Source organism: Bos indicus x Bos taurus, chromosome 10 (assembly GCF_003369695.1).
Source record: "Bos indicus x Bos taurus breed Angus x Brahman F1 hybrid chromosome 10, Bos_hybrid_MaternalHap_v2.0, whole genome shotgun sequence".
Taxonomy (NCBI): domain Eukaryota; kingdom Metazoa; phylum Chordata; class Mammalia; order Artiodactyla; family Bovidae; genus Bos; species Bos indicus x Bos taurus.
The window spans coordinates 40,625,434-40,652,620 of record NC_040085.1 but is presented as its reverse complement, the minus strand read 5'-3'; the positions used below and the strand labels follow the sequence as shown (position 1 = coordinate 40,652,620).

Here is a 27,187-nt window from a genome sequence, read left to right as displayed (position 1 = left end):
GTGCACTGTAATCTAATGCTGCCACTGATCTGACAGTAGGTACTGGTCTATGGCCTGGAGGTTGGGGACCCTTGCTTTCAGAGAATGCATAGTTGACATATTTTCTTGAAATGTCTTGGAAACCTCTTTAAGGGGTTCTATAGAGAATGTAAGGGCTTCCCTGGTAGCTCACCTGGGAAAGAATCTGCCTGTAATGCAGGAGACCTCGGTTCGATTCCTGGGTTGGGAAGATCCCCTGGAGAAGGGATGGGCTACCCACTCCAGTACTCATGGACTTCCCTGGTGGCTCAGTCGGTAAAGAAACCTCCTGCAATGTGGGAGACCTGGGTTTGATCCCTGGGTTGGGAAGATCCCCTGGAGGAAGACATGGCAACCCACTCCAGTATTCTTGCCTGGAGAATACCCATGCACCGAGGAGCCTGGCGGGCTGCAGTCCATGGGGTTGAGGGTCAGAGGGGACTGAGCAACTAAGCACAGCACAGCACAGCATAGAGTATGTGAAGGAGTAGAAACGTCTGAAACAAAAGCTGAGTGGCCAGATGATGAGGATTTAGTAAATTGCAACTGAGTTGTGTTCACTCATTGGTCCCTTCAGAAAGAGCAGCAGCCTGTTCTTGATAAATCATAGGGGATGCTGATATTTGTCAGGGACTTTGTGGTTCTTTGTATTTGAAATTGCTGAGTAGATTTTGAGCTACTGTAGTGAGGGGATAGGGATTCCCTGATAGTTCGGTTGGTAAAGAATCTGCCTGCAGTACAGGAGACCCCAGTTCAATCCCTAGGGAAATCTGCTGGAGAAGGAAGGGATAGGCCACCCACTCCAGTATTCTTGGGCTTCCCTTGTGACTCAGCTGGTAAAGAATCCACCTGCAATGTGGGAGACCTGGGTTTGATCACTGGGTTGGGAAGATCCCCTGGAGAAGGGAAAGGCTACCCACTCTGGTATTCTGGCCTGGGGGATTCCATGGACTGTATAGTCCATGGGGTCACAAAGAGTTGGACACAACTGAGCAACTTTCACTTTCAGTGGGGGGATAAATAGGTGAGGAAAGAGTTAAGTGTTTGAATGTTGGAATGGCAAATGACTGTCACAATGCTACCTGTCAGGCCTGTTGATACCTTATTAACCTTGGCTTCCAGGTCAGAATCACCTGGGGAACATTTAAAATTACCAGTGTGGGGACTTCCCTAGTGGTCCAGTGGATAAGACTGCTCTCCCAATGCAGGGGGTCCAGGTTCGATTCCTGGTCAGGGAACTAGATCCCATGTTGCATACCACAACTAAGATCCAGCACAGCCAAAATAAATAAATATTAAAATAAAAATAAACATGGGTGTACCTGTGGCTGATTCTTGTTGATGTATGACAGAAAACCACAAAATTCTGTAAAGCAATTGTCCTTCAGTTAAAAAATTTTAAATAAAAAATAAAACTACTAGTGTGCAGATCCCACCCTTGAACAGTTAAGTCAGAATCTCAAAATTTGGGGAAAAGAGCAGGTCTAACCATTATTTTTATTAAGTTCTTCAGGTAATTCTAAAGTGCGGCCAGGTCTAAAAGCCCCTTTCGCTATTTACATTTATTAACGTGTATGTAAAATACTTGCTAACTGTATAAAATAAATCTACAGACTTTCCTGTTTCTGCCTTCAGATAGATGGTTTTTGTTTTGTTCATTCTTCTTTAGCCAGTTGCAGATTCTAAAGAAATAAATGGAAGGAGGTGGAAGAAAACAGAAAGAGGTCTCATGGCCTTCTTTGAGAAGGGGCATGAGGGGTGGGTAGGAAGCTTTGTTTATTGCATTTCAGGAAGTAGAAAATATGGCATGGTCTCAATCTATCTTAAATTACATAACTTTGAGGGATGTGATCCATTTGTGTCAAAATAAAGAGGCATATAATACTTTGCATTTAACATGTGTGGGAATTCTTTGCAGAGTAATTAGCATTCCTTTCTTTAGCCTGTATTCAGGGGACACATACCGTTCACACCCTCTCTGTGTTCACATTTTCCAGTGCGTTGGAGAGCTTTTTTTCAATAGAAATCTTTGTCCTTTTCCCAATAAGACTTGAATTATATTTGAAGACATTGAGCATGTCTTTCTTTCTTTTTCTGGCAGGCATTGATTTTAAAATCAGAACGATAGAACTAGATGGAAAGAAAATTAAGCTTCAGATATGGTAAGTAAAAAATATATATATATATATATATATATATATATATATAGCATTTCTACTTTAGTCAGGTACTAAAGCAGGAATGAGAAGGTGAATTGTGGTAAATTAGAGGTATCCTTGGGTAGCTAAAACATCTTTTCTTTATCAGAACCAAGGGGGAATGGGTAAGTATTCGAAGATGTCTCCACCAAGAGTGGGATAGTGAGGATGGTATCACTAACGCTCACTGCCAGGAGAGATCTGAGAACTCATTCTTCCAAAATGCTAATTTTAGAGGGGAGGAAACTAAATTCTAGAGTATGTCAGTTACTTTTTCCCTGCGGTTGTTGTAGCTGTGAAATTAGATGGGGCAAAGGAGTCAAGTGGTAAGAACCCCAAACAAAGTGCCAATCTGGAGTCAGCCTGTATACTAAGAACTTGGAGCTCTTTGCTTCTCTTCTCAGGGCCTTCTTGTCCTCATTTGTAAATTGGTTTGTCAGACTGATGACATCTGAGTTCCCTTCCAGCTCTGATATTTCCTCATTTATTTGCCTATTTCTTCTCCTTCAGTTTAAAATGGGGAACCCTGCACTGGAGAATAAGGGAGGAAAAAGGCAGGCCTCTGATCTCTCATGTAATATGCGAGGCAAAGGTCTCCTTATGATCAGTCAACTCCAACTGGTTTAATTCCTGAAAAATCTGTCAAACTACAGTGAATAAATATGGTTCCTCCAGATTGCCTGGTTGAATATTTCTGGGTTGAACTCACACTCTTTGATTTTTTTTTGAACCTCCTATAAGCTGATCTAAGTTCTTTCAGTGTGAGGCCTTCCATGGAGCCACATAGGTTTGCAGCCTTAAGGAAGGGTTTTGATGGTGTTTACTGACCTGATGTGTGACGACGACAGCAGGAAACGAAGCTTAGATGTTGAGAACATCATAGACTCAGAAGGAAGCAGGCCAAAATAGTCAAGTAATACGTATACGCCAGCTTTTTCCTTGGGCTGTTTTTCTTCTTTGAATTTCAGAACCAGGATAGAACTAGAACATTATATTGAAATCCACCACTTTTCTTTTACAGGAAACTGGGACATAGAGTGGTTAAGTCCATCTGAGGGCGTGTGTCTGGGTTAGTGATAGAACTGGGACAACTACCCCAGTACCCCAGAACCTTGCGTCAGCTTCATGTATTAACCCCAGATAGAGGTTCCCAGTATATTTCATTGTAAGACATTTTGAAGGTTACCACATGCTGCTCTTTTCATCTGTTGCTATTTAATAAGAAGTCAAATATTTTAAAGGTTAAAAAAATTATTTTAAGGGAAAAGCAAAGAGAATGTCTGACTCTGTGCAGTACAGCAGGGTTCCCCAACCCCCAGGCCAGGGACCACTACCATGCCTAGTTAGGAACCAGGCCACACAGCAGGTGGCGAGGGTCGGGCAAGAGAGTGAAGCTTCATCTGTATTCACAGCCACTCCCCATCGCTCACATTACTGCCTGAGCTCTGCCTTCTGTCAGATCAGTGGCAGCATTAGATTCTTATAGGAATGCAAACTTATGTGAGGCACAAACCTTGTGAACTGCACATGCAAGGATCTAGGTTGTGGCACTCCTAATGAGACTCTAATGCCTGATGGTCTGATTCAATATTATGGCAGGTTGTCTAATTATTTTGTTATGTATCACAATGCAATAATAATAGAAATAAAGTGCACAAGAAATGCAGTGTGCTCGAGTCATCCTGAAACTGTTCTCCCTGAACCAGTCCGTGGAAAAACTGTCTTCCATGAAACTGGTCCCTGGTGCCAAAAAGGCTGGGAACCACTGCTGTATAGTCTTGATCAGAACAATAAGGAACATTTCTAGGAGCCTGTGGGTGATCAGCTAATTAGAGCTCCATGGCACTATTTATCAGCACTCTTGGCAGCAAAATAGTCTACATTCAGTCTTCATGACCTGCATTCAGGATGGTAGGGTTTCTTCTCCATCCTCACTGCAAAGCTGGTTCTAAATCAGGTAGCATATTAGAATCAAAATATACTTAGTCTGCTCAAAGGTGCTTTGCTTCTGTTTTCTCCATTTGTTTGCTGGGTACCAAATAAGTGCCTGTGTTACCTAATCCTGATCAAGGAGAAGATAGCAGGATAAGATAATGGTGGTGTGAGACCCGGCCCTGCACCAAACAGCCAAGGCCTTGGATACTTGATTCTCACTCAAGTGTGTGAGCTGTTTGGGCTTCCCGGGTGGTGCTAGTGGTAAGGAACCCACCTGCCAGTGCAGGAGACCTAGAGACACAGGTTTGATCCCTGAGTTGGGAAGATCCCCTGGAGGAGGGCATGGCAATCCACTCCACTATTCTTACCTAGAGAATCCCATGGACAGAGGAGCCTGGCGGGCTATAGTCCATGGGGTCGCAAAGTGTTGGACACGACTGAATCGACTCAGCACTCAGATGAGCTGTTTAGTGGCAGAGCTGGGCCCACAGCCCACCTGAGCCTGTCTCCTCTTCTGGAGAACATGGATGATGGCAAAACTACCGCATTGGGCTGTGGTGGGCATCATTTGCACACCATCTGAAAGTATTTTGTAAGGTATACATAAATGGTAAGGTATTTATTAACATTTTAAATTACCATATTTTCCTTGGGCCTTCATCGCGCTTAAATTTGATATGCACATATTAGAGTTTTAGTGTATTTCCACAAATGCATCCTTTTTAGAAGCAATCAAATTAAACAATTTAGTTTTGTCTTAGTAACACAGGGAGTGAAATTAGTTCTGGCAGGAAGTGGAAAATTTAGGAATATTGATTTTTCCCAGATACCAAGGAAATTTGACTTCCTTTATAAGAATTGCTTTGGTAAATGTAATTTGAAATGTCAACATTTTTCAGAATGTATTTTAATGGTATGTCATTAGCCAAAAAAGTAAGAATAAAATGCAAGTTTATATAACTTGGAGGTGTTGTTCATATTTTGAATTCTTGGTCAACAATTGCATGTTGAACTCCAGGGTCTCATTTAATCATGGGCTCTAGAGCTGAAAAAGTTCTTGAGGAGATCCATTTTAGCATGCTCTACTGAGCAGAATTTGCACAGTAGTAAGTCCAGCCTGACTGCTTGCTTTGTATAGAAATCAGACTTTCCATCAAAAGAGCAAAATGCCCTAATGATTAGGCATTTATAGAAAGGAATTGAACTGCCTCTAGGAGTCCAAGAATTTACAACTATTCTCTATTCTCTTTCTCTTCTGGTTGACGAACACAGTGTGCCTGTTCGGGCTGTGCGTTTTCTTGTCGCTGCTTTTGTTATCAGAGTCCAAGTTTTTCACCCAAGTCATTGTGAGCTCCTGACAGGCGCCCGTGGCCACGGCCGCCTCCAGTTCACAGACGCACAACAGGCTCTCTTTGTGTCTTGCCCCCTTTTCCCTGAAACCACTGCACTTGTGAGCAGACCGCAATTACATCTTCCTGCAGCTCAGAGTCTCTCGTCAGCGATGTTGTTGATGATTTTTCTAACTACTCTTTCCTTTGTTTCAAATCTTAGGGACACAGCGGGTCAGGAAAGATTTCGAACCATCACGACAGCCTACTATAGAGGAGCCATGGTGAGTGTGTTTTAGGGTTTTGTGGAAGTAAAACATGCATATTCATTTGTCAGGTTTGTAGGATTCAAGCTGGAGTCTAGTACATTGAAGAAAATAGATTTTCTGATGTGAAAACAAGGCATTTAAAGGGTGTTTTTATACTGCATTTAGTAGCTGTGTCCTCAACCATTGGTCTTCATAATATTACTCATGTATTTGGAGATGGGTTAGAACTCCACGCATTCTGAGTGATCATATATTTTTGTGCTTTGTCCTTTTATTAATGCCTTTGCCAAATCTGAACAAACCGCAAGCTCTGTGACCAAGTATTCATTTCTTGCACCTTCTCCCCCATTCAGCCCTGCCACCACCATGCTTTGTCTCTCACCAGATCTACAACATCCACTCCTATTGGCTCCTCTTTCTGGAGTCTCCTCCACCAGTCTTCTGCCAGCGGGCCAGGAACTAGCCGAAAGATGTGTGACTATCTGAGGCTTAGCATCTGGTGAATCTTTGACTACCAAGTCCTTCCTTGCTACATACTTGCCTTATCCCTGTTATCATAATTTCGTCACTTGGCTATTTTCCATCCTAAGATGCTTCATCTACACAACCCATTGTATTGTTGGCTCATGGTGGATTCTTTGTGGTGCTGCGAGTACAATGGTGAATAAGGCAGTGTAGAAACTGAGCTCTACTGAACCAAACCTAGAACGCCAGACCCAGAGTAGGGCTTTATCTCTGGCTTTTAGGCCTAAGTCACGTATAACTTTGGAGAAGGAAATGGCAACCCACTCCAGTGTTCTTGCCTGGAGAATCCCAGGGACGGGGGAGCCTGGTGGGCTGCTGTCTATGGGGTTGCACAGAGTCGGACACGACTGAAGCGACTTAGCAGCAGCAGCAGCAGCACGTATAACTTAGAGCTTTAAATTATGATGAAATCCCGTATGCTCGGAGAGAAGACTGCACAGTCGAGATCAGGTAGACCAACCTGGTAGACTCTGGGGTGCCAGCTGCCGTCATACCTAGCTTGTTGTGTAAAAGACTTGGTGCTGAGAGTGTCTGGAGGTGCTGGAGCTGTAGGGGTGATGGCTGTCCCTTTGCTGCAGGCAGTTGTGATTTGAACCCACAGGTCCCTCTGTTGTCATGCTGCTCCCCCCGCCTCCTTCACTGCCACTTACCCTCCATTATTTGAGTGCCAGTAATAACCCCCACAGAGGTTGGGAATTCCTTTTGGGAATTCCTTTTTAAAGCTCTCCTGCCTGGGAACTATATACAACTAAGCATTACATATATATATGTTCTCCATCCTATAATACTTTAAGGTTTTAAAAGTCATTATTTTAAGAAGGGCGGTTGTCAACTACTCTCTATTTTGCTTAGATTAGAATCCAAGGGAAGGGACTTACCTTGTGTGAAGAAGTTTGTTTGTTGTTTATTTTCCCCCAGAAAGGATTTTTAAGGGTAAATAAGAACATCTTAACAGGGATGATTTAGAATAGTTCATAGGTAATTTTGATTAGAGGCATCTTTTAAACACAGTTTTTTATTTTGGGGGAGTAATGTATCGATACCACTTACAAGCTTGTTTTCACTAGACAGTGGGCAAGAACACTTAGAGTGTGAAGCAAGTGTTTGCCTTGGATGTGTAGCTCTAGCTTATGGTACAAAGCAAGAGGTCATTGAAATATGTTCTTTGAGATTTGAAGATGGCCTGTCTTTTTCATTTATCTACTGCCTAGCCATTTTCACATTATAGCAAGTAATTACATATCATTGCTATTCTAAAATATATCATCCTTTCCATTTTGACGGTAGGGATTTTTTGTCTCTCTTGCTTTGCTATGATGCCAGGGCCTTATACATAGTAGATGTTCAATAAATACTTGCCAAAGGAGTGAATCAGTGAAAAATTTCAGACCTAGAAACAGTCTTAGACACATCCTCAGGAAACCCTGCTCTACTTGAGTCTTGGATCCTGCATGTCATCCATTTCAGTGGGATGTGGGGTCATCATGTTCTCATTTCCACAGTTGGTGGTTCTGGCAGGTTTAGTTGGGTTGGCTCAGGTGCACAGCATAGTGGCAAGCACACTGCTGTCTGCCACCGTGACGGAGTCCTTGGACCTGTTTCATACTGTTCAGCAACACGTGTAGGCATAGCAGTAACCCTGATGGACAGTCAGGCTCTGAGGAGAAGAGGGACCATATTCAACATTTCTCAGTACTGTCTGGCTGTTGTTGTTAAAGGTCTGTATACTAAATATATAAAATTTTTAACTGGTGTACCTGAATTTGTATTTCCAACTGATTCATAGTATCAATTAGCCTAAAAACATAGGAAGTAGTCAAAGGGTTTTTGCTACTGAAACCAGATATAAATTAGTAATAGCTGCCAATCATTGAGTCCAAGCTGTGTTTTAGGTTCTAGGTAAGTTAGTTCAGTTCAGTTGAGTCGCTCAGTCGTGTCTGACTATTTGTGACTCCATGGACTGCAGCACACCAGACTTCCCTGTCTATCACCAGCTCTTGGAGCTTACTCAAACTGATGTCCATCGAGTCAGTGATGCCATCCAACTGTCTCATCCTCTGTCGTCCCCTTCTCCTCCCACCTTCAACCTTTCCCAGATCAGGGTCTTCTCCAATGAGTCAGTTCTTTGCATCAGGTGGCCAAACTATTGGAGTTTCAGCTTTAGCATTGGTCCTATTCAAGTGAATATTCAAGACTGATTTTCTTTAGGATGGACTGCTTGGATCTCCTTGCAGTCCAAGGGACTCTCAGGAGTCTTCTCCAACACCACAGTTCAGAAGCATCAGTTCTTCAGGGCTCAGCTTTCTTTATAGTCCAACTTTCGAATCCATACACAGCTACTGAAAAAACCATAGCTTTGACTAGATGGACCTTTGTTGACAAAATAATGTCTCTGCTTCTTAATATGCTGTCTAGCTTGGTCATAGCTTTTCTTACAAGGAGCAAGCGTCTTTTAATTTCATGGCTGCAGTCACCATCTGTAGTGATTTTGGAGGCCCCTAAAATAGTCTGTCACTGTTTCCACTGTTTCACCATCTATTTGCCATGATGAGGCCAGATGCCATGATCTTAGTTTTCTGAACATTAAGCTTTAAGCCAACTTGTCTGTTATTCCATGTCCAGTTCTAACTGTTGCTTCTTGACCTGCATACAGATTTGTCAGGAGGCAGGTCAGGTGGTCCGTTATTCCCATCTCTTTAAGAATTGTCCACAGTTTGTTGTGATCCACACAGTTAGAGGCTTTGGTGTAGTCAATAGAGTAGAAGTAGATGTTTTTCTGGGACTCCCTTGCTTTTTCTATGATGCAACGGACGTTGGCAATTTGATCTCTGGTTCCTCTGCCTTTTCTAAATCCAGCTCGAACATATGGAAGTTCATGGATATTCAAACCCCTTATGATTATACGGTGGAAGTGACAAATAGATTCAAGAGATTAGATCTGATAGACTGCCTGAAGAACTATGGACAGAGGTTCTTGACATTGTATAGAAGGCAGTGATCAAGACCATCTCCCAGGAAAAGAAATGCAAAAAGGCAAAATGGTTGTCTAAGGAGGCCTTACAAATAGCTTAGAGAAGAAGAGAAGCTAAAAGCAAAGGAAAAAAGGAAAGATATATCCATTTGAATGCAGAGTTCCAAAGAATAGTAAGGAGAGATAAGAAAGCCTTCTTCAGCTATCAGTGCAAAGAAATAGAGGAGAACAATAGAATGGGAAAGACCAGAGATCTCTTTAAGAAAATTAGAAATACCAAGGGAACACTTCATGCAAAGATGGGCTCAATAAAGGATAGAAATGGTACGGACCTAACAAAAGCAGAAGATATTAAAAAGAGGTAGCAAGAATACTCAGAAAAACTAAACAAAAAAGATCTTCATGACCCAGATAACCACAATGGTGTGGTCACTCACCTAGAGCCAGACATCCTGGAATATGAAGTCAAGTCAAGAATAGGAAGCATCACTACGAGCAAAGCTAGTGGAAGTGATGGAATTCCAGTTGAGCTATTTCAAATCCTAAAAGATGATGCTGTGAAAGTGCTGCACTCAATATGCCAGCAAATTTGAAAAACTCATCAGTGGCCACAGGACTGGAAAAGGTCAGTTTTCATTCCAATCCCAAAAAAAGGCAATGCCAAAGAATGTTCAAACTACCGCACAGTTATACTCATCTCACATGCTAGCAAAGCAGCGCTCAAAATTCTCCAAGCCAGGCTTCAACAGTACGTGAACCATGAACTTCCAGGTTCTAAGTAAAGTACTTTACAAATAATATGTCAGTTGATCCTCAAAAATCCAATCTGGGGACTTCTGGTGGTCCAGTGGTTAAGAATCTGCCTTACAATGCAAGGAACATGGGTTCAACCCCTGGTTGGGGAACTAAGCTCTCACATACCACAGAGCAACTGAACCTACGTGCGGTAACTATTGTGTCTGTGCGTATGCCCCAGAGCCCAGATGCCACAACTGGAGAAGTGTGCATGTCACGACGAAAGGTCCTGCATGCCATAATTAAGACCTGATGCAGCCAAATAAATAAAAATAAATAACACATATCTTTAATGTAAATAAATAAATATTGTGTGTGTGTTTTTTTTTTAAGGGCAGTGTGGAAAATATTCTGTCCTCACTTCCCAAATGAGTAAATGCAGACTGAGAGGGACAAAGTAATCTCTCCAGCATCTCCCAGGTAGCATGTGGTGAAGCCCAGCCTGAGCGTCTCTGACTCCAGACTCTGTGCCCTTAACCACTACACTGGGTTTACTTCCTGTGCTAACTGCTCCAGGTACTACTTCACAGACAGAAAGCAGTGAAGATCCAGGTTGACTGTATAGCCCAAGAGGTAGTAGAGCTCTGGAAGTATTTTGATTAATTTTAATTGTAGGCAGCCAAGCTGTTTGAATCAGGAATTATTCAGGTTGCATTTTTTTGAGGCATTTAAAAATTGTTGTAAAATATATGTGATATAAAATTTAGCATTTAAATGTATGAAGTGAAGTGAAGTCTCTCAGTCATGTCGGACTCTCTGCGACCCCACGGACTGTAGCCTACCAAGCTCCTCTGTCCACGGGATTTTCCAGGCAATAGTACTGGAGTAGATTGCCATTTCCTTCTCCAGGGGATCTTCCCGACCCAGGGATCGAACCTGGGTCTCCCACATTGTAGACAGACGCTTTACCATCTGAGCCAAAGTGTATAGTTCTCCACTTTGATTTTTTTAAATTAAATTTGCTTATTGTAAAATCTTCTTTACAGTGTAGTCAAAGTTAAACATTTCCTTTTGAGGCTAGGAGGAGGGAGGGTAAAGAAAAATGTTGTTTGCCATTTAAATTTAAAGAATATTTATTTTTCTGCTTGTGAAAAGCTTACATGTAATGTTGTTGTTGTTCATTTGCTAAGTCGTGTCCCACTCTGCATGGACTCCAGCACGCCAAGTTTCTCTGTCTTTCAGAATCTCCTGGAAAGTGAAAGTGAGGTCGTGTCCGACTCTTTGTGACCCTATGGACTGTAGCCCACCAGGCTCCTCCATCCATGGAATTTTCTAGGCAAGAATATTAGAGTGGGTTGCCATTTCCTTCTCCAGGGGATCTTCCCAGCCCAGGGATCGAACCCAGGTCTCCCACATTGCAGGCAGATGCTTTACCATCTGAGCCACCAGGGAATCCCTAGTATCTCCTGGAGTTTGCTCAAATCCGTGTCAGTTGAGTTGGTGATGCTATCTAACCATCTCATCCTCTGCCTCTGTCTTCTCTGTTTGCCTTCAGTCTTTCCCAGCATCAGGGAGTTTTCCACTGAGTCGTCTCTTAGCATCAGGTGGCCAATGTACTGGAGTTTCAGCTTCAGCATCAGTCCTTCCAATGTATACTCAGGGTTGATTTCCTTTAGGATTGACTAATTTGATCTCCTTGCAGTCCAAGGGACTCTGAAGAGTCTTTTCCAACACCACAGTTTGAAAGCATCAATTCTTCGGTTCTTGGCTTTCTTTATGGTCCATCTCTCACATCCGTACATGACTGCTAGAAAAACCATAGCTCTGACTATACAGACGTTTGTTGGCAAAGTGATGTTTCTACTTTTTAATACGCTGTCTAGGTTTGTCATAGCCTTCCTTCCAAGGAGCAAGAGTGCTTTAATTTCATGGCTGCAGTCACTGTCCACAGTGATTTTGGAGCCCAAGAAAATAACATCTGTCACTGCTTCCACTTTTTCCCCTTCTATTTGCCATGAATTGGTGGGACCAGATGCCATGATCTTAGTTTTTTGAATGTTGAGTTTTAAGCCAGCTCTTTTACTTTCCTGTTTCATCCTCATCAAGAGGCTCTTTAGTTCCTCTTCACTTTCTGCCACTAGAGTGGTATCATCTGTGTATTTGAAGTTGTTGATCCTTTTCTTGATTCCGTCTTGTGATTCATCCAGCCCGGCATTTCGCATAATGTATTCTATATATAAGTTAAGTAAACAGGGTGACAATATGCAGCCTTGTTTTAGTGCTTTCCGATTTTGAACCAGTATGTTGTTCCATGTAAGCTTCTAACTGTTGCTTCTTGACCCACTTACAGATTTCTCAGGAGACAGGTAAGGTGATCTCCCATCTCATTAAGAATTTTTTATGGTTCATTGTAATCCACACAGTCAAAGGCTTTAACATAATCAGTGAAGCAGAAGTAGATGTTTTTCTGGAACTCCCTTGGTTTCTCTATGATCCAACGAATGTTGGCAGTTTGATCTCTGGTTCCTCTGCCTTTTCTAAACCCAGCTTGTGCATCTGAAAGTTCTTGGCTCATGTACTTCTGAAGCCTAGCTTGAAAGATTTTGAGCATAATCTTACTAGTGTGTGAAATGAGCGCAATTGTGTGGTCGTTTGAACATTCTTTGGCACTGCCCTTCTTTGGGATTGGAATGAAAACTGATATTTTCCAGTCTTGTGGCCACTGCTGAATTCGAAAGCTTTAAAAATCCCAAGAAACCATCTTAAAACCCCACGTGAGACATAGCTTCTGTTAACATTTTGCTATGTTTCCTGAATTCTTTCATCTACGTGTACATGTGTGTTGTATATGATTTATGTTTATTTATATTTATATTTTATTTTTATTTATAAAGTTGGAAACCAGACCCTGAAAGATTTTGCCTACTATTTAAGGAATTTTAATATAATTAAGAGTACAATGGAGAGATGCTAAAGGATTTTAAGCAATGAGGTGATAACCCTGGTGAAAGCAGGGAGACCTAAGTCACCCAGGTAAAGGCTAATTGATGAAAATGTGAATAAGGCCATGCATGTAGGGTATCGGATTGTGGAAATATTGAGAGTGTTGAGTCCATAGGACTTAGTGACTGACTGGTGGTAGAGGAAATTACTCCAGGGGTCTGCTTGTGCAGGCTGGCAGGGTTGAGTGAGTGAGTAAAAGTCGCTCAGTCATGTCTGACTCTTTGCGACACCATGGACTATACAGTTGGAGAAGGCAATGGCACCCCACTCCAGTACTCTTGCCTGGAAAATCCCATGGATGGAGGAACCTGGTAGGCTGCAGTCCATGGGGTCGCTAAGAGTTGGACACGACTGAGCGACTACTTTCACTTTTCACTTTCATGCATTAGAGAGGGAAATGGCAACCCACTCCAGTGTTCTTGCCTGGAGAATCCCAGGGACAGGGGAGCCTGGTAGGCTGCCGTCTGTGGGGTCTCACAGAGTCGGACACAACTGAAGCGACTTGGCAGCAGCAGCAGGACTATACAGTCCATGGAGTTCTCCAGACCAGAATACTGGAGTGGGTAGCCTTTCCCTTCTCCAGGGGATATCTCAATCCAGGGATTGAATCCAGATCTCCCGCATTGCAGACGGATTCTTCACCAGCTGAGCCACAAGGGGAGCCCTACAGGGTTGTACTGCACTTGAGAGCGGAGGGAGAAAGAGAAGATTTGGAGGGGACAAAGACAACTTTCTGTTTCGCTTAGCTGAGTTTTCGGTAACCAAATGGGCCATCTGGGAGCTGATGTCCAATCAGTGTTCTCCAGGGCACCCTGACCCCTGTCTTTGTCTTCAGCTTTATCTTGTGCCCTTCTCCCATTGGATCCAGGCACTCTTTTTTTGTTTTGTTTTATAATGTTTATTCATTTATTTGAGTGTGCTGGGTCTTAGTTGCAGCACACGGGATCTTCAGTCTTCCTGGCAGTCTCTAGGATCTTTAGTTGGTACATGTGGGATCTGGTTCCCTGACCAGGATCGAACCCCAGCCTCTTGGATTGGGAGCTCATCGTCTTAGCCATTGGACCACCAGTAAAGTCCCTCAAACCGGGGCACTCTTGCCACGCTGACCGTCTTTACTCAATCTAATAGGTTCTGGGCCTTTCTGGAGAGCAAGATAATTTATCCCATTTCTGTGATATTCCAGACACTGAGGGTTTCCCCTCTTCACCCCAGCCTCTATCCCTGTGCCAAGTTCAAATCTTCTCAGTCCTCAGGCCTTGGCTTTAATGTCATTTTCTCAGGGAAACCCTCCGTGAACCACCCTAGCCCCTCAACCAGATTAGATTAGCATTTTCACTCAGAACTCCTCAGCCTTCTTTATAGATTGTCTAAATTATAATTAATTATATAACTAGTGGTTCGTTGTTTTCTTTGCCAACCGTCCATAAGAAGAAGGGACCTTGTCTGTCTTATTTACTACTGGTAGCATTTGTTACACTATCAGGCACATAGTAGGTAGGTTGAAATGGATAGATAGAGGTGGATCTAGCACTTAATATGCAAGTGCAGTCTTGTGATATAGATTTTGAAATGGGTAGCATACAAGTGTCAGCTGAAACATTTAGAAGATTAACTGTTTAAAATACCAGACATGGGGTCTTCCAAAATATGATGATTGTGCCTTCGTTAAACTGTGTAACAAATGCATTATATTTTGAGTGTCTGTGATTTACTTTTTTTAGATTAGTAACATTTGATCAGTTCATATAAAAAGAAATAACTCTAAAGTTGTGTGGTTATAATCTTAGAATAAGTGTAAGAAGCAAAAGGACTTCCCTGGTGGTCTAGTGATTAAGACTCCATGCTTCCAATGCAGGAGACTCAGGTTTAATCCCTGTTTGAGGAATTAAGATCCCACATACTGTGTGATGTGGCCAAAAAAATTTTAAAAAAATTTTTAAAGAGTAAGAAGCAAGATACTTTCTGCTTAGAATAAATAAGTGCACAGCAGAAGTGATCCCCTCTTACCTTCAGTGTTATCTCTGCTCCTGCTGCTAAGTTGCTTCAGTCGTGTCCGACTCTGTGCGACCCCATAGACAGCAGCCCACCAGGCTCCCCCGTCCCTGGGATTCTCCAGGCAAGAACACTGGAGTGGGTTGTCATTTCCTTCTCCAATGCATGAAAGTGAAAAGTGAAAGTAAAGTTGCTCAGTCGTGTCTGACTCTTTAGTGACCCCATGGACTGCAGCCTACCAGGCTCTTCGGTCCATGGAATTTTCCAGGCAAGAGTACTGGAGTGGGGTGCCATTGCCTTCTCCGAGTGTTATCTCTATTTTAACGTAAATATCCTGCTAGCTTTAATTGGTACCAGTTCTCATCCTATGAGGTCAGGTAGAAAGGGTGTATCACCTTTACCATAATCACTAATTCATTAAAGGTTAACAGTGAAAAAATGTAAACAGTATTTATTTACATGGTGAGACAATGGAAGATTTTATTTATTTATTTTGTTTCTCTGTATTTTAAACTTTTATTATAAATTCCTTTTATAAAGACAGAAAAAGGACGAACACAGAGTTCCTGGAAGAGAAGATACATTGATGTGATATTCTTTGCTTTAAAATGTATAAAGCACTAAATAAAGATCTTTTTTTTTCCTCTTATAGGGAATTATGCTTGTTTATGACATCACAAATGAGAAGTCCTTTGACAATATTAAAAATTGGATAAGAAACATTGAAGAGGTAGGTATGGGAAAGACAGTGGATACTGGAGAAGAATCCTGCTGGGTGCTTATAGAGGGCTCGCTCCTTCTGTCTCCCTGTCACGTAGCTGAGCTGCTGGAAGCAGGGTGCAGGCAGGTTAGACCCTTCACTCTGAGGAGTACCAGGGACAGTAACATCTCTGGTACTGCCAGTCTGACTGCTCCGTTGGCGTAGGGAGTGCAGACAGAGGTGCAGTTTCACAGAATTTTAAACTTGTTCCCAATCTTGAAAATAATTTAATCTAAAAAACCCCTCTTTTACACATGAGAAGACTCAGGTCAGAAAGAGGTAACTTGGCATGTGCTCTTAGAGCCTTTAAAAAGGAGTTGTTGTCATTCAGTCTCTGTGTCATGTCTGACTCTTTGCGACCCCATGGATTGTCTGGTTCTCGGGTTCTGTCTGTTCCCTCATACTGTTTGACTGGAAGAAATATGTCCTTATTCTGGTAACTCATTTTGCCCTTCTAATATTTTGTTCATCTTAGATATTTAAAATTTGATTTAATTCCACTTTGATTGGTACTGAGACCTTTTTTTTAATGTCTCTGACATTTCAGACTCTGAAATAATTTCATACACATTTATATTAAACCATGTGAATTTATTGTTTAAGTAGTTCAAAATCCAGAATACCTTCTGCATTGGCTCTCTTGGTACTGAGATTCTCTCCTTTCTTTGACCCAGACTAACATTTGGGAGTTTTATTGTTGGATAACTATAGGTTTTATTTTTGTTTGTTCATGTACCAAAGAAGACCTAAGAATGACTACAAGGCCTTTGGGGGAAAAGTTATGCTATAACTTTCCCCTCCTCTCATTTAAAAATTTTTCCTCTGAATCAGGTTTTGTGTTGAGTAAGAGACTATTTGTTTTGCAATTAAATTTATGGATCTGCTTCTGACAGGTTAAGATTTGCCTACTGGACAGCTGTGTTTTTCTCATGTTGTCTCCTAATATACTGCTTTATCCCTGCAGCATGCCTCTTCAGATGTTGAAAGAATGATCCTGGGTAACAAATGTGATATGAATGACAAAAGACAAGTATCAAAAGAAAGAGGAGAGAAGGTAAATTTGAACTGAATAAATGAAGATTGGAGTCTGTTCATGTTAAGCATTCATTTTCATACTATTATTTATTGATTTAAGTTTTTGAAATATCTATATTTTAATCCATTAAAAAGCCAGCAGACAGTTGTAATCCATACTTGAATGGTATGAATTAGTATTCAAGCTCCAACTCCATACACTGTGTAGTCATGACTCATTCTTCAAGAATTTGCTCTTTTCTGGGAGATACAATTTGGTCCTTTTTCAGATTCGTGCAGCTGAGAGTTCAGGCTGTTTCTTCCATATCTGTGTGCAAATGCCCAGTTCTGAAGTTAAACCAATTCCTTCTCTTAGAAAAAAAGTCAGAGGATAGGTAAAGTTTCAACAGTAATCATTTTTCAGTTCATTATTTTTTTTTCCAAGAATATTTTACTACACATTAGATTTAGGTCATTATGAATAAACTCTTTTTAAACTCATTGAGCTGTAGATATTTATATTTATAACCCTTTCTCTCTTTTGTGTCCTGCAAAACAAGTCTATTATACATATATATTCATTTCTATGACATTTTCCAAACTGACTTAAAGGCTTCAATTTTTTAAGTCTTGGAATTTTGCTTTAGCTTTTTTTTTTTTTTTTTTTTCTTTTTTAGGGGTACAGGCAAAATGCATTTTGTTTTTTTAATCTGACTACACACTTTTCTCGCCTGAAAACACTTAGCCTTGTTGCAAATGAACTGGGATTTCTTTGGAAATAGATGGGAATGTAGAAGAATTCACAATTTGCCACGATAATAGAAACCCAAGCAATGAGATTTTAAGTTTTAGTATTTTAAGCTTTAGTTCTTTTATGCAGTTTAATAAAATTTATTTATTTTATTTATTAAAATAATATGTATTATCTTAAATATCCAATGTATTAAGAAAATAATGAAAACTTACAATAGTAATTGCTGGAGATTTGTAATTTGAAGGCAAATGTATCCCAAATTTATGGTAGAGGTGAGTGTCTAATATGTTTTCTAGTGATTAGAGAACTAAAGATATAGTAGAAAAAAAGAGAAGTACTCAAGTTATGTTTTGAGAGGAAGTGGTGCCATTTTAGTTACTTATGATGATGGAATCGGATCTCTAAATTTCAAACACAATAGAAGAAAGCAAAGAAATTTGAGGACCACAGGAGTTCTGAACTAAGTACTCTCCCTTTGGGACTTTGGAAAACCTAAAAAAATATAAATGCTCTATATGTTCAAGAAGCTTGCCCTGAATTTCATTGTTCCTCTTTTGTCTTTCAGTTAGCAATTGACTATGGGATTAAATTCTTGGAGACGAGTGCAAAATCCAGTATGAATGTAGAAGAGGTGAGAAGGAAATGTTTGATGACTCGTTACGTAGTAGCGTTCGTGTTCGTGTCTTGGTGCCTGCGTTCAACTCTCCGAGCCTTGATATTTCCTGACTTAGTGAATGCTTCCACTTCCGTTTCATAAACTTTTGTGCTTCTGTTACGAGGACCGTGGTTGCTAGATTTCTAGCACCTGTCTTTCACTTGGCATATATTAGGTCACTTCATTAGAGTCACTGGACAGAAGATGGCAGTTCAGGTTCAGTGCAGTTTTGCCCTTTGTTTGGGAAGCTGGAAATCCTGCTGCTGTGGTCTCTGCTCATTCATCATTGTTCATGTCATCCTACACCAACTTGTAAAACAGAGTCTTAATTCCTTTCATGTCTGCACTCTCAAGAGACAATTCAACTGTTAGCTTACTGAACAGATTCCCTTAGAATACATGCTTGAAGTCAATTAAGCATGATCCCTTTTATTACAATGGCATTAAATAGATATAAGAAACTGTGTTTATCAGAGAGTAGTTTTAATAAGTTTTCAGTGAGTTAACTGTTAAAACCAAATTATCTAAAGTCTTCTAAGAAATAGATTTTCTTTAGAAGGGCAGAATGTTGATAATATTTTCTTTTTTAAAAACATTTTTTAAATTGATCATAAAAATAATACATATATGTTAATACATGTCATTTACTTAACAGTAATACTGAGGGTTTCGTAAACATTTACTTTCTCAAGCTAAGTCACTGTTCACCGTGACATCATGACTGCAAATTGAGACTTTAATGACTTGACTCATGGTCACTGATCAGAACTTTTTCTTTCTTTTAAATAACTAATGGTCATTTTTTCAGGTAGGGGGTGTTAGGAAACAGGAAACCTCTTCTGATTTATTTATTGGAGAACAGAAAAGTAGAAAAATGCTTCCTTTTGCTTGCAACAAAAGGATTTCCTTTCATGCAAAAGAGAGGAGCCTCTTCAGTCAGCTTTAATGGTGGAGACAGGAGAGAAACTTGCTCTGAGATGTGGTAGGACTGTGCCACAGAACATTTTCTGTACCCTGACTACAGTCTCCACTAGTCCTGTGCCCTGATCTCACCTGTGACTTAAAGAGAATATTGAATTGTGAATTCCCTGGCAGTCCAATTGTTAGGATTTGCACTTTTACTGCTGAGGGCCCAAGTTCAATCCCTGGTCAGGGAACTAAGATATCCCACAAGGCACGTGGCATGGCCAAAGAAAAAAGAGAAAGAGAGCACACTGAGCTCTCTCTATGGAAATACTGACCTGGAGATTGCTCAGGCTGCTTATTCTAGTCAGGTTTCCTGCAGAGATTAGCAGTTTTCCCAGAGCTTTAACTTAAGCTCAAAAACTGGGATAGGATTACTTAGAAACTTTGACTCACAGGTGACCAGTGTGACAGTGAGACACTGACAAAGTGATAATAGTAGTTATCGTATTGCTTCTTTTTGACTGGTTTGGGAATAATAACCCTGCTGGACATGTTTGGGGACGTGAGGAATTGTTGGGAACAGATTGACATAGCAGTGGGTTTAGCATGGAGACAACTGAAGAAGCCTTAAGAATCCTGGCTCTGTAGAAGCAAAGTCAGGATGATAAGTTTTAAAAACATTTGACTTAGAGTTGGGTCAAGACACACTAGGCGTAAAATGCCACTGAGATTTTGTCCTGCCACCACTGGAACTTATTACCATAGTGGGGAATTTAGTTGAGCGTAGAAACTCTTGAGATTTGGGGGGGTTGAGACATGAGAGGTTCTATGTTTTCAGGGATAAGAGTGAAAGTCATTTGAAAGAGAGGAAGTTGGGAATAAAGGGTAGAAATTTTTATGAAAATAGATTTCAGAGCTGTGAAAGTGAAATGAAAGTGTTAGTCACTCAGTTCTGTCTGACTCTGTGACTCCATACACTGTAGCCTGTCCATGGAATTCACCAGGCAAGAATACTTGAGTGGGTTGCCATTTCCTTCTCCAGGGGATTTTTCTGACTCAGGGATCAAACCTGGGTCTCCTGCATTGCAGGCAGATTCTTTACTGTCTGAGCCACCAGGGAAAATTATTGCTTCAGTTATTAAGCAGATATTCATCATCTCCTATACCAGAAACTATGCCCTGACTTTGGGGACACACAAGTGCTGTAGAGCCTCTGCCTCGCAACTCAACAGGTGTCATATTCGGAACTTGTGCCGATGTTTGTGGGTTTTTTTTTTTTTTTTAATATTTTACTTATTTGGCGGCGTTGAGTCTAAGCTGCATCTTGTGGGGTCTTCATTGCATCATGCAGGTCTTTTGTTGCAGTGCACAGACTCTTCTAGTTGTGGCACATGGGCTCTAAAGCATGCAGGCTTCAGCAGTTGCAGCGCTCAGGCTTAGTTGCTCCGTGGCATGTGGGATCTTAGTTCCCCATCCAGGGAGCGAACCTGTGTCCCCTGCATTGCAGGGTAGATCTTAACCACTGGACCACCACGGAAGTCCCAGTGCCAGATGTTATGTGCAGAAAATATTTGATGAATGACAGTTTGATTATATTGGAAAACCTTTATGATAAAATTGAAAAGTCACAGTAGTCATGTGTCTACTGATTGCAGTTATGTTCTTTTTCTCAATTAAAAACATTAAAGTAATATATTTTTATTCTATAATGAAATAAATCTACATTTCTAATTTAAAAGATAAACATATAATAATGAAATCTTTTGGTTTATCTTTTAGGCATTTTTTACACTTGCACGAGATATAATGACAAAACTCAACAGAAAAATGGTTTGTATAATATATAATTTTATTTTCCTTATGCTGTGTTTAAATAAATTTTCTTATTTATGTTATTTATTTAATTAAAGAAAAGGCATATATTCACATTAAGTCATTTTTTCCCTGTCTTACCTTTTATCCCAGTTAAATTTTGATTCTTATTTCTGTTTCCTCCGATTTTTTTTTTTTTTTCTGAACTGCAACTCTTTCAGTTCTTTCCTCTGGCTCCATAAGTGGTCTTTGATTGAATTTTGTTCAGAATAATTAAAGTAATAATGGCACAAATTAAATATTTTAATCTCTCTCTGTGTCTGTATATAACTATGATTTTGAAGTTGCTCAAGTCTGCTTCAATTTGAAACAATCTCAGTGATGACTCATTAGGACAACCTGAAAAGTTTGGTTTACCCTGAATCTTGCATGTAATTGTATACCTTATGTTACCAGCTCTTCTTGCCTCTAACAGGATTGCCTGTTCAGTTCAGTTCAGTCCCTCAGTCGTGTCTGACTCTTTGCGACCCCATGAATCGCAGCACACCAGGCCTCCCTGTCTATCACCAACTCCTGGAGTTCACTCAGACTCACGTCCATTGAGTCAGTGATGCTATCCAGCCATCTCATCCTCTCTCGTCCCCTTCTCCTGCCCCCAATCCCTCCCAGCATCAGAGTCTTTTCCAATGAGTCAACTCTTCACATGAGGAGCCCAAAGTACTGGAGTTTCAGCTTTAGCATCATTCCTTCCAAAGAAATCCCAGGGCTGATCTCCTTCAGAATGGACTGGTTGGATCTCCTTGCAGTCCAAGGGACTCTCAAGAGTCTTCTCCAACACCACAGTTCAAAAGCATCAATTCTTCGGTGCTCAGCCTTCTTCACAGTCCAACTCTCACATCCATACATGACCACAGGAAAAACCATAGCCTTGACTAGACGGACCTTTGTCGGCAAAGTAATGTCTCTGCTTTTGAATATGCTATCTAGGTTGGTCATAACTTTCCTTCCAAGGAGTAAGCGTAGTATCTTAACATCATCTCCATCATTATCCTTGATACTTTACACTCTTGTGGTTATAATTTCTTTGGACTGGAAATAGGAACTTCCTAACCAAAATGTTGTTAATGTATTAGGTGCTCACCTTAAAATATTTTTCCCATTTTAACCCACCGTTTCCAAAGAAATAAAAAACATAAGAGCTTAGCTAGTTCCCTTCCTACTGAGTACAAATTTATGAGCATGGTTAGATATTTTTATTTTTTAGATAATTGGGCTCAAACCATGAGACTTTTATCTCCTTGGTAACTTCATTTTCTGTTTTTCAGAACGACAGCAATTCATCAGGGGCAGGTGGACCAGTGAAAATAACAGAAAACCGATCGAAGAAGACCAGTTTCTTCCGTTGTTTGCTACTTTGATGAACTCTTTGTGAGAGACTGCAGCACACCTTGAGGACCCTCTCCTGCTTCTCTGAAAGCACAGGTCACCCAGCCTCAGAACCATCCTGCCTGGCTGCTACTGAGAGCACCGCTGAACCTATACCTAGATTCTGCACACTGAGTGTGCAGTGGATTCCAGCCTTATGGCCCATCAGGATAACAGGCTTCTCTCTTCAAACGTGGAAGCCATGAAGTGGAGACACGTGCCGGACTTAACTTGTTTTTCCTCTGTTTTATTGCGTGTTGCAGAAGCTGCTATCTTTTTCTTTTTCACTTTGCACATCAGTGTTAGCCTTTCATTGTTACAGCACAATCTGAGATTCATATCTGCACACTTCTGACATGAAGTTCTAGACAAATTTGCTTTGGGGAATGTTTTTTAAAAAAGAGTAGAACATTTAAAGCAGAAGTTAATATACTAAAATTTTAGGACATTTGGTCTGGTTCATATGGCCAAATGTTATTGCATTGATAGCATTTGTTTAAAGGCTCTGGTTTTCTTAAATAAGAGTCATTAAATTTTGATAAAAGTTTATCTTAGAAATTCCTAAAAATGCCCATCAAAGGCCACAGTTTATTTCTTTAGATTATTCAGAGTTTTTCTTCATTCCTGACCTTTTTGCCGAAGAGTCTGAGTAGCTGAATAAATCATTTTTTTAATTGATTACTTCTGCCTAATCTATTGAAGCTGCATTTGGAAACCATCTTAATGTCACTTTTCTTGAGATTTGTATTCCCTCCTCTTTCCTACATTTGACCTATTATAATCACTCACCTAAGACATATTTGAACACTGCTGTCTGTTTCTACATGTAAACTTCTTGAGCTGGAATTTTACATAGGCAGAGAGTTAGTTTAGGGTTTTATTTCAGCATCTAATTGATGTTTTGTCACATCAGCATATGTCATATAGCTCTTCCTAGATTCGCTCTTAGCTTGCTGGTTTAGTAGTAATGTCCAGTTCTTACCATAATCCCTGTCTGAAGAGTTAGATTCAGACTCAGTTCACAGAAAGCTTACCCATAGGGAGAGAGGTTAACTTGTGGATGTAATTTTATAGAGATAGTTGTTGGTAATGGTAGAAATGATTTTTTTTTTAATTGGACTTTTATTATTATTAAGAGTAATTAGTTCTAGTGCATCCTCTAGGAAAAGTCTCACCTTTTCATTAGAGAAAATAAGAGCATGGTTTCAGTTTTACAACAGCTGTTATTGAATGTGTAGAACCCAGATCCATCTGTTCAGGTTCACTGTTATAGAACTTGGTCCAGCCATTTGGGCCAAAGCCAACCAAAAGCTTAGCTGCCTTTCTCATCATAACACTGGTACTGGTAATGCCTTTTGTAGATGAATCTGTCACATTAGGAAAAAAGAAAGTATTTAGTATTAACTTAGGTGCCAAATTCATTCTATTATTCCAGCCTTCAGTGTCATAAGACAGAGAGAGTAATAACGAGGTGATTAGGCACTAATAATTATAGTTCCTGTTAAGCCAGTTTTGTTTCACAATGCTTGCCATCATGCTTGATGGTTAAGGTTGGAAGATGAAAGTGGAAATGGATTGCTTGTTACTGCAGAGAATTCTGCTTCAAATTAGGATGTATCACTGGAATACTTGGCCTAGTCAGTCTTTACTACTTGTTTGAAAACTTAGGCACAATTTAGTGGCAGGAAATATATACCAGAGCTAGTTTTGATGGGTTCTCTAAACTTAATATTCACAAATTTCGATCTCCTTGACTTTTTTTTTTTTTGGTACTCATAGGCTTAAAAGCACTTATTGGTGTACCAGTAAAATCCGTAGTTCCTTGATCACAAGTGGACTGTAAGTCTACCATCTTAAAATTAGATATTGATATATTTCTGAAATGAAGAAAATAGTTTCTTAGAAACATCTTGTATTCACTAATTTTCAGAAAAAGATCCCAGCAGTTAAGCTTTCTGGATGGTAACAAGGTAATTTCTAAAAGGCAAGTGCTATGACACCACATATGAATGTAACCCTCTTAGTAATTTACCTCGGACTCTTTGGTGTCTTAACACTTTGGTTTATATCTCAGGGGTTGTCTGCAAACCAAAACTGACATAATCTGTGGTTAGCCTTTTTTTATTTTTAACAGAATGCTTTGCTTTTGTTTGTTTTGTTTTTTCCTTTTCTCTTCTGTTGTTGCTTATGGGTTAATAACTAGTCTCCATGAACTTCCCTTTGAAAGAGCCTATAAAAGTTAGATGAGTCTAAAAGTGTTCTTTGAAGTAGCAGCAAACTGGGGGTATATACTCTGTTATATAGAAATAAATTGTCCTTGCTATTTTCTTACATTTAGCTTTGCTAAATTGTATATAATTTGAGCTAAGACCATAGGAAATTCACTTTCTGCATGGTAACACTGCCCCAATAAATATTCCACTTTGCTTAATAATGTACATATAGTGCATTATTTTTTCTATTTGTAGATGAATTTAGTGAGAGATAATTGTCTTTTCCCTGCTGAAACCGAAGAAATCTAGTTTTGTGTGAACATTTTTGTGGTTTTATGGGTCAGGATACATGAAGATTTTTTGCAGCAGTGTTAGTGGTTCAGTGGCTGCATTTTATTATCAATGTGCTGATTTTTGACAATGATTGGGCTCGACCTTTTCAAACAAGAGTCTGAGGGTTATCAGACAATGCAAATGTGCTGTAACTAAGTAGCATGTAGATCAGTTAATTATAAAATGTTTCCCTGGGAACTTACTTTAGCTACATTTTTCTTCAGACAGATGATGGGAAAATAATCCACCTGTGCATCAGTTAGGCGGTGCTGCAAGGTTTCTTTCTCTTCACATGAACATTTTGTGCAGTCTTTGTTACAAATTTTCAGAAGACTATACTCTTTACTTTGAAGGACTATTTTTTAATTATACCTCATTTAGCTAACTAGTATTCTAATACCTAGTAGAAAAACAGTGAGCCAGTCTTTAAGTATCCAGCACAATTTAGACTCTATGTTTTGTTTTGAACTAAAGCATCATTGGAAAAGGTAGGAGGTAGTTTAGGATAGATCATACATGTCTTATCCAATAGCGCAGAAAAAAAAGTATTATCTTCCTGTCTCCATTAATAAATTTAGCTGTGCAATATAGATAAATGTTTGCAGAAATTTCTAAATAAGAGATTATAACTCCATTTTACAGGTTCTGAATGCTGAGAATCTGTATTAAGGCTTACTGAGTTTTTCTTGTGAGCAGTAAGTGATACATGTAAGCAGACTTTCTTTCCTTGTTCATAACTTTGATTTCTTTATAAATTTAGTTCTTAATCTTGAAAGATGAGTTTCTAAGCTTAACATTTTAGAACAGTATTTTGTTATGTTGGTTTACTTATCTCAGATTTTAAGCACTTGTTTCTCATATCAGATTTTTTAGATTTTTTCTTTTAACAGAAAGGACATTGCTTTTGCCTTCTTGTTACATCCAAAAGGGGGCGGGGGAATGTCTAAAAAATGCCTTGTCCGGTAGAGATGTAGATGGAGAGGATATGCTAATAAAATTTCAAGTACTAGCACAATTTTACAGTAGAAACGGTCTTTTTTCAGACTAATAAAATTAATGTCATGATCACGATGAAAAAAATGTAAGTGAAATTTGCAGAAATGGAAATCAGCAAGCAATTGTTTTAGGTATATTTTCAAATTTTACTTCATTTTTTAAAATGCTTGTGCCATACGCAATTGCATTTCTTATTGCCAAGAACTAATAGAACTTCTTGTTTCATTTCTTACCTTTTTTTAAAATGTGAATTTAATTATAATTCATTCCTATGGCCTTACAGATGGGTCTTATTTTGTTTATTTGCAGCTGACACTGTTCCTTTAAAGCAAAGTACCTTAAAGTTTTTGACTAAAATCATGTCCCAAGTGGGAAATACCTGTTTTTTCCATAGAGTTGTCCTCCTGTCTATGTTTCAGCATACTTTACCTTTGCTCCAACGGCTTAATGTGAAAAACCTGCAGATAAAATGGATCTGTCATGTTGTTAATCTTGTTTAAGCCAAGTCATTAACTGTGTACTGATAATGATGCTATGTTTTGGGTGTTTTTTTTTTTTTTAAGAAAAAAAAATGGATTTTATTCCAGATGAACTTTTTTTTACAATGTTCGTCTAAAATAAAAACTACATAATGAAAATACTCATGTCTCTCTGAAATGCACATTTAAAAAATGTTTCTTCTAATTTGCTAGGTATGTGTCACAAACCATGGTAGACCTGAGATATTTTAGCAAACTTTACATCTGACTTAGAGTTCTTTTTTGTTGTTGTTTTTTGGGAGAGGGAAATTTTATTTATATTTTGCAGCAGTTTTGATGATTTATAGTTGATTTACAATGTCATGTTAGTTTCTCTTTGTTCAGGCCTCCTTATCTTTTGCCTAGATTTCTGTAATCTCGCCTAACCAGTCTTCTAGTCTCTAATTTTATTTTCCTCCTCTCCAATTTTCACTGTGCTGAATGGTTTTTAAATCTGTCACTGCCACATTTAAACCCTTTAGCCTTGCAAAGTCTTTTGCGATCTCCACCTCTTTCTCTCCAGCCTTTGATTTTGTCACACTTGAACTCACACATATCTTTTGAGCCTCATCAGTACTTGTATCTCCAAACATAACATGCTTTGTCATTCCTTTCCTTAGGCTGCTCCTTCTGCTGACTTCCCACCCCTTGCCTGACTGACTTCTCCTTATCTTTCAATATTTAGTAAGGGTTTGGTGGGAAGACTTCAGCAACAACCCCATCCATGGTTAGGAACCCTGTCCTATGTCTGCCCAAAGTGTCACTCACGGCCCTGGATTGGAATCATCTGTTTACTTTCCTTCCCCACTAGACTCAGCTCTTGTAGG

At 39.8% G+C, this 27,187-nt stretch overlaps 1 protein-coding gene across 1 annotated transcript in view; it reads left to right on the top strand.

The window, feature by feature from the left end:
- Positions 1–26,482, top strand: part of RAB8B (RAB8B, member RAS oncogene family) — a 70,144-nt gene extending 43,662 nt beyond the window's left edge. Inside the window, exons 2-8 of the mRNA XM_027553811.1 lie at positions 2,120–2,180; positions 5,703–5,763; positions 15,627–15,704; positions 16,699–16,788; positions 18,068–18,133; positions 20,843–20,893; positions 22,201–26,482. Coding sequence (XP_027409612.1) covers positions 2,120–2,180; positions 5,703–5,763; positions 15,627–15,704; positions 16,699–16,788; positions 18,068–18,133; positions 20,843–20,893; positions 22,201–22,293 — 500 coding nt within the window. The 3' untranslated portion in view covers positions 22,294–26,482. The remainder of the gene's footprint in view (positions 1–2,119; positions 2,181–5,702; positions 5,764–15,626; positions 15,705–16,698; positions 16,789–18,067; positions 18,134–20,842; positions 20,894–22,200) is intronic.
- The last annotated feature ends 705 nt before the right edge of the window (positions 26,483–27,187 follow it).